Source organism: Patella vulgata, chromosome 6, assembly GCF_932274485.2.
Source record: "Patella vulgata chromosome 6, xgPatVulg1.2, whole genome shotgun sequence".
In the NCBI taxonomy this organism is placed as follows: Eukaryota; Metazoa; Mollusca; class Gastropoda; family Patellidae; genus Patella; species Patella vulgata.
The window spans coordinates 64,942,479-64,950,448 of NC_065884.2; the positions used below are offsets into that span (position 1 = coordinate 64,942,479).

General features: G+C 40.2%; 1 protein-coding gene across 1 annotated transcript; it reads left to right on the forward strand.

Annotated features, from left to right (window-relative positions):
* Nucleotides 1-202: 202 nt before the first annotated feature.
* LOC126823348 (selenoprotein M) lies at nt 203-7,704 on the forward strand. The gene is made up of 4 exons (XM_050552140.2): nt 203-378; nt 2,139-2,209; nt 5,458-5,536; nt 7,140-7,704. The coding sequence occupies exons 1-4, from the start codon at nt 244-246 to the stop codon at nt 7,359-7,361; spliced, it is 507 nt and encodes a 168-aa protein (XP_050408097.1). The 5' UTR covers nt 203-243; the 3' UTR covers nt 7,362-7,704.
* Nucleotides 7,705-7,970: the final 266 nt, after the last annotated feature.

Consider the following 7,970-nt stretch of genomic DNA (forward strand, 5'->3'; position numbering starts at 1 on the left):
AATGCCTTTGGCCGAATCATAATGTAAGTACCATTGATCCGCACTGCTCACGCTTTCTTTTCTTAAATCGCCCCATTGTTCTATATACGAAAGCTGTGCCAAAGTCGATTGGCCGACAAAAATGTATCCTACACGTGGTGAAATTGAGTGAATAAAATGAAATAATATTATTATTGAATATATAAAGCCTTTATGCGTAATTTATACCATTTTTATATACTCTGTGGCAAAGCGATATACAAAATGGAGACCGTGTCTATATCATATGCATATAAATTGTTCATCGCCATTTTAGTTTTTATAGACTTAAGTTTTACACACGAACCAATAATAGATAAACCTGTGCGGGATCGCGATATTATGAGCGCCAGGGTAGAGGTAAACAGTTATTTTTTGTTTTTAATTGATTCATTTTTAAGATCCTGGACGGATCGTCATTTTGAGGGGTATTGAGAATCCCATACTAACTAGGATATTGTGAATGCTGAATCTGTCGTGTCCGTCCCCGTTCTGTTCTGTTTTGTTCTGTCTCCCACCCCCTTCCGTTCTGTACTGCCCCGTTCCGTTCTGTCCCTTCCCGTCCCTTTCTGTCCCCCCCCCCCCGCCACGTTCCGTTCTGTTCCTTCCCCTTTCCGTTCTGTTCTGCCCCGTTCTGTTCTGTCTTGTCTTGTCCCGTCCTGCCTTGTCCTGTCCTTGTCCTTCCCCACTCCGCCCGCCCACCCCTTCCCGTTCCGTCCTGTCCTGCCCTGTCCGTCCCGTCTCGTCCCATTCTGTTCTATTCTGCCCCGTTCCATTGTTCTATTCCTTTCTTTATCATATAGTGGTTGATTACTAATTACATTAGGCCTACCATCTCATTAATATCATAGTCGTTTCATCCTGTTCTTTAAACAGTTTTATACAAGCATTAAGTCGCTTCATACTCTATCCAGTTATATATATTGTTTCCCTTTATGCTTGTATGTGTGGTTTAATAATAGTCGAGAGCGAGACATTAAGAAATATATTGAAACGACATGAGTTTCTGTTTTTACTCTAATTTCTAATCAGTTAATGTTCCGCGAAATACGCAAAGAGTTTGAATTGAATGGCAGTCTCTGGCGTCTGGTTATTCCAGTCTACACCGATGGTATCCTCCTACATGGGATATGTTTAGCCTCGTTCATCGAACTCAACGCATTCTGGCACAGGATTCGTGTGCCAATTTTAAAATTGTAATTTTGTCTAAAATAATAGATATCAGAAGCCCACCTTTTCACGGTAAAATATCAACATCAACGTTGATTTAAATTGACCAATAAATCGTGTTTTCATTGTCGAAGACTGTGGATGATAATGTGTTAAAGACTTCCCCCCTTTCAAATCAGGGGGTAGGGGCGAATGGTTAGCACATGCGCGTTAAATCATAAGGTGTCATTGAGTAAACTGGCGTGGTTTCGATTCCCCGGTTGTACCTGACTAGGAGTAGGGTCGTCTTTCCAACCTCGTGGGTTTTCTTTCCGGGTCCTTCCCCCCCCCCCGCTAAAGATTCCTACGCGCAAGCGAATTATTGAAGTAAATAAGAGCCCTACGTTAGTCCCGAAATGACCTAGTTTGTTTCGAGTGGACGTTAAACCCTATTTCCATCTCTTCAACCTTTAAATCAGCTACCAATAATACATAGTTGTTACTCGCCGCAGCTTCCAAAGGTGCCGTGTGTTCACGACTGGCGGGGGGGGGGGTGGACGGCTGAATGGTTAGCGTGCGAGCGCTGTCTCATAAAGTATATATAGTCTCGATTATCTTGGGGGGTTGGATGGCCGAATGGTTAGCACGTGCGTGCTGTATCATAAGACCTGTCATAGAGTCAACTGGCGTGGTTTCGAATCCCCGGTTGTACGTGACAAGGAGAAGGGTCGCCTGTCCAACCTCGTGGGTTTTCTCCGGGTCCTCCGGTTTCCTCCCACTGCTAAAGATCCCTATGCGCAAGCGAATTATTGAAATAAAATTAAACCATATGTTAGTCCCGAAATGACCTAGTTGGTGTCGAGTGGACGTTCAACCCTATTTCTCTCTCTCTCTCTCTCTCACGACTGGTTTTTCTGGGTTCTTCAATCTTTGTGGTCTTTGTTCTGACATTTCTGTGATTTGTTTTTCAGAGTTGTGGTGGATGTAAAGTGAACCGTTTAAAACATGTTAAAAGGTTTATAGAGAATGACGTGGCTTTATTGTATCCTTTTACAGCAAAGGGAGGGGGGGGGGGGTAGGGTGGAAGGGGGTCAAAATGAAATTGGGTTCACACTGGTAGTATGGATTCGAAAATAAAACTACCATTGGATTAGTCTCTATCATCCAGAAAAAAATACTCTACTAATATTAGTCTGGATGCGTTGTCAACATTTGAGAATAATAGGTCATTGGCTAGATTATCCGGTCTTTTATATTATCATAAACAAAGTGTAAGGGAGGTAACTAGTCCTAAACAAGATGAAATTAATTTAAGAATGCCATTTCAGAAAATTCATTTGATTGCATTGACAGTTCAACATTCAACACTCTAAATTTATCTCTTCATGGGCCATATCTATGGGTTTTGGGTTTTTTTTAAAAATTAATCCTAATTCGTCGTCCCGATTAATGTTTGTTTATAATAATGCAAGACTTGCGGACAGGGGCACAGCAATCTGTTTCACAGAGAATTACGAAAGTCTTCTAATATCTCTGTAAAAGATGGCGCGCCCTGCAATGCGCAATGCTGATAATTTTGCCAGGACAGCTGTATTTACGCCTGCTCTTGGTCGAATTAAACGGCCGAGAATTACTTTACGCATGCTAACGTGTACACCGGAACTCGTCCCACCTTAGCAACGCGACACCAGGCCCCGGGTTTACAAAGCATTCTCAGACTTAAGAATTCACTCAACTTTATGAGAAATATCTTTGATCCAGAAACACAAATATGTTCACATAGTTTCTTATTGATGTATTTGATACATTAGAACAACAAAAGTTTTATAAAAGAGCTATATTTTAGTTAACATAAGCCGAACTGGGAACGTTTTGTGAACCCGGGGACTTTTCCTTGCCCGGCCCTACACTCTGCTCGACTTACCAGACTGGACCATCCCCAGAAACTTAAACATACATTATGCAAGAGCTAAATCTGCCTATTTCAGGTCTTTCTTTAGGCCTGAAATGTTATCTAAATTATTAATTATACATTAATTAACTTATCCAGACCATAATCAACCCTCGATGTCATCGGTAGCCTGCGATATTTACTGGATTATGATCCGATTTGTTGCTCAACTTTTATTCATGGTTAAATCGTGAACTGGATATTCGAGGCTACGTGTTTTTATCGTACCGACTTTAATAATGACGATCGAGGCTAGGCCGAAAATTCAATCGCAAAATTCTCGGTTCAGAGTGAAATAATTTGACTGAAATTTTCATAAAATCCCCTTTACATTATCTAGTTTTTAATTATTATAGTGAGAACCGGCAGCTCTGTATCTAATCTCCCATAATGCATCTTTAATTTGCCAGTTCGGCAACCAAATCAAATATGCAGTGATATGCAGTGCTATGAGTAGCTGGCTAGATGTGGAAAGGACTTCCCAAAAATTCCCACATCCAACGCATTCTCTCCTTTGCTACGTATTTTAATAGCCTTGTGGTGATTCTTTAATTTATGGTTAGGACGTATCTTTAAAAGACACCCTGACATCCCACGTTGTGAATTTATTCTCCCCTTATTCAGTTTATGATTACACGCAGAAATAACAATGCAACAGTTCGTTTCTGCATTTTATGTCAAGCACTGGATACATAGGTCTCTCAACCCCTTTCCATTTCGCAGAACGAGTTTACCGGCGGATTCCACTACGTCATAATGGCTCTTCTACGACTTAACAGGGCATTCAGAAACCAGATGTTACCCCTTGAACCTCAACGGTCTCTCCCAACGAATTTCTACAAAGTATTTGCTCGCTCAAAAGCTACATGGTTGTCTAACAATCGCCCACAGCTCTGAAGGTTACTATCTATTATTTAATTTGTCAAATATTACGTAATTAATTATGATGATTGGTTACAAAGCCTAATGTCGTCACGAATAAGCCAAATATGGAATGGAAATGCCTCATACCTTGCCTACCAACAGGTGGCATATATGACAAATGTGCTTATTAACCTAAGTTCAATGCATGTATCACATTATGACAGATTTCCGTTGTTTCACGCGCTGTTTTGCTTATACATGAATCTCTTAACAATAATTAGTCAAGGCCATAATATCATTATGTCATATGAAGAGTCCAGGGAAGAACGATCTAAGTCACATTTTTGTCTTTTCGCATAAAAGGCAAAACAGACTTTTGGACGAGAATGCTTGACGCGAACAGAACAACGAGTAGGTTTAAATACAAATTCAAAATGATGTTTAATACGTATCATAATTACCAGTACAACAACTGACTTCCACTTTTGGTCTTCGAAGGAATTTTTAGTGTTTATTTTGTGTTTATATCTGTATAGATATATATATATATACCCACATTCATATCAAATTAACCAGCATGGCCCCGTGAAAGTTTTAGGCCATGCTTTATGAAGGTCAAGGTCAACGACCTTGGGCACCGGGCAGACATGGTGCGAGTATCTAGCTAGTTGTCGAAAAGCAGGGGACTATTAAAATGGGTTCGTCCGTCTGTCCATCTGTCCGTACGTCCGTCTGTCTGTCTGTCTGTCCGCCCGTCACACTTTTTGGACACAGTTCAAACTCGGTGCAGTTGTTTATTAGGTCAATGCCTTGACGGAGTTTGAAGATGAGCATTTTCCGCTTAGGGTAAGCGGAGATAAGCAATTTGATTGGTTGATGCTTTGGGACACGATAACTTTAGTTCTAATTAAGTGTGAGTGATGAAACTTGGTTTATAGTTTTATTACACCAATACCTTGACTAAGTTTGATATTGAGCATTTTCTGCTCAGAGTAAGCAGAGCGATAAGCAATTTGATTGGCCAAGTTCGATTGTGCGAATTTTTCTGCCTGGGCTAAGGAGCCATAAGCAATTTGATTGGTCAAGACTTTGGAACATAAAAACTCTGCTTTTAATTGAGGTACAATGTTTAAACCTGATGTAGATGTTCATTAGGTGAATGTCTTGACTGATTTCAATGATCAACATTTCAAGCTAAAGCTAAGTAGAGCTAATCAATTTCATTGATCGATGCTTTGGGACAAGATAATCTTGATTCTATCTGATAGAGAGTGATGGAACTCAGTGTGTAGTTTGATTGCTCGATACTTTTGAAAAAAAAAATAAATGTGCGATTAATTAATATGTGTCATCTATTTTTGGGGGGATTTCGGCGGGGGACATCAGCCTCACTGTTGGCTTGTTTTCTATAACACAGGGAGATAGTCATCTTGTTTTGTTTTATTTATTTATAACATTTCCTTGATTACAAAAAGTCATAACGTTAAACTGAACAGAATTCATGGAGCTAATCCAGACTTGGTCTTCTTAAACAGACATGGTGAAGTGGTGGAGGTAAGATAAAAAAAATAGTTTCAAATCAGAGTTTGTTTTTTTTTTGTTATTTTTTTGTTTTTGAAGCTATAGAAACGAGAGAGAGAGAGAGAAATGGAGTTTAACGTCCACTCGACACAAACTAGGTCATTTCGGGACTAACATATGGCTTAATTTTATTTCAATAATTCGCTTGCGCGTAGGGGTCTTTAGCAGTGGGAGGAAACCGGAGGACCCGGAGAAAACCCACGAGGTTGGACAGGCGACCCTACTACTTGTCACGTACAACCGGGGATTCGAAACCACACCAGTTGACTCAATGACAGACTTTATGATAAAGCGTGCACACACTAACCATTCAGCCATCCAACCCCCCCTATAGAAACGAAATAAAATGGGGTTTAACGTCCTTATTCTCTGCACCAACTGACCAATGAAGACCGGTATACCTCATTCAATATGCTATGAGGGAAATTTTGCCCTCGCAGCGGCGCAACAGCCTACTCTTTTTTTCGAGTTACATCTGTCAAGGGTTCTTTTACATGTATACGGGATCACGGTTTTTCGCCCCACCCGAACACCTAGACTTTACTGACAAGGAGAAGGGGGACTGGATGGCCCAATGGTTAGCACGTGCGCACTGTATCATAAGGCCTGTCATTGAGTCAACTAGCGTGGTTTCGATTCCCAGGTTGTACGTGACAAGGAGTAGGGTCGCCTGTCCAACCTCGTGTGTTTTCTCCGGGTCCTCCGGTTTCTTCCCACTGCTAAAGACCCCTACGCGTAAGCGAATTATTAAAATAATATTGAATCACGTGTTAGTCCCGAAATGACCAAGTCTGTGTCGAGTGGACGTTAAACCCCATTTCTCTCTCACTCTGACAAGGAGAAACCAGGCTGGATTCGAACTCGAGACCTCCTAGATAGCACGCCGGCATGTTACCCACTGAGCCACCGCGGCGCCCATGAGTTATATAGAAATGTAAATATATCCCACGAACCACTCTAATGGAATCGGGTATACGTAATGCAGCGTGCTATGAGGCACATTTTATCCGGAGGTGAAGTTTCCGCCTACCTTGGGAGATGCTAATTGTAGACCGGTTGGGGAGGTTCGGGTATTTCCGGTGTCAAAAATGGACGCTTTATATAAATGAGAATTTTGGAGAATACTAACCCCAAGTAAGATATTTTTAATGTCGTGGTGTGGTTTAAAATGTCGTATTGTCGGGTTACAATCTGATTAAAATACAGATCTATATTTCGTTTCGTTTTTTTATACTTTCGATGGCCTACATTTGTACATGAAGATCTGGCCGGTTGTTGCGATAGGTCACGTCAGAGGTCATACGAGCGGCTTTTGACCTTATAACGTCAGTCATTTGATTAACCAATCAGCATTGATGTTACTACTGGATTACCCACTGGATTCGCCGTAACGGACCGTTTCATTGGCTAATACCTCACACCATTCCAGATCCTAGTGCAGTAAAGACAAGTAAAACGAAATTTTGAACTATGAAAACGAAACGAAATAGGATCTGTGTTTTAATCAGATTGGCCACCATAGAAATCAGCTTCTGTACATTCAATAAATGTGAAGAATACTTTTATCTTTCTTCAGCGAGTAGACCTAACCCCATATAATCAAAAAGAACTGAACCTTATACTGGTTCGTAAAGGGTTTTATAAACGAACATATTTGGATGAAGAAGTGCCAGAAAGGTTTCAGACAGGACCATACGGGGTCAGACGGAAGCCCAAATTTCAGATTGATATCGACGACGGCCAGGATCTATATGTTGGCCAAGCTAAAGATGTGAAACCACGTCGTGATGAGTTATAAGACACTGAAAGGCCAATTACAAACATTATTTCCGGTGGTCTGTTGTACCGTCTTGTCAAGTTTGTTCCTAGGAAATGAATACTAACAACTCTTCAATCTCCCTAGCTCATTTTCCTAGCTTCAAATGTTATATAAATTATAGTTGAGACATTTATTCATATGACAAGCCCATATACAACTCTCTAAGTCATCGGATGGTTTGGCTATAAATGGATTAAAACAGCTATTGAACGGATAATCTTTATTATTGTAACAGTGGTACATGACAATCGAAACTATCTTGTTAAAACTTCAATTACTCGTAACTACGCTCAGAATAAAGACATGTGATTGAAATGTTCAACATAGTCATTTTTCATACTCATTTTTTTTTTTACTATTATAGCGAGAACCATCAGCTTTTTTAGCTAAATCTTACATAATGCATTTAAAAATACATTATACAAGAGCTAAATATGCCTATAGCAGGTATTTCTTTAGGCCTGAAATGTTACCTAAATTATTAATTAGACATTCATTAACTTATTCAAGCCATAACCAACCCTCGATGTCATCTTATGTGTCGGATGATTGATGATTAAATCCAAAAGTGGATAATCGAGACTATGT

Bases quoted from the DNA above. Each gene is read 5' to 3' on its own strand.
- LOC126823348 (XM_050552140.2), top strand. From the start codon at position 244: ATGGAGACCGTGTCTATATCATATGCATATAAATTGTTCATCGCCATT. The intron at 2,210-5,457 runs GTATCCTTTTAC...GATTACAAAAAG, and splicing joins GAGAATGACGTGGCTTTATT to TCATAACGTTAAACTGAACA. The intron at 5,537-7,139 runs GTAAGATAAAAA...ATCTTTCTTCAG, and splicing joins GACATGGTGAAGTGGTGGAG to CGAGTAGACCTAACCCCATA.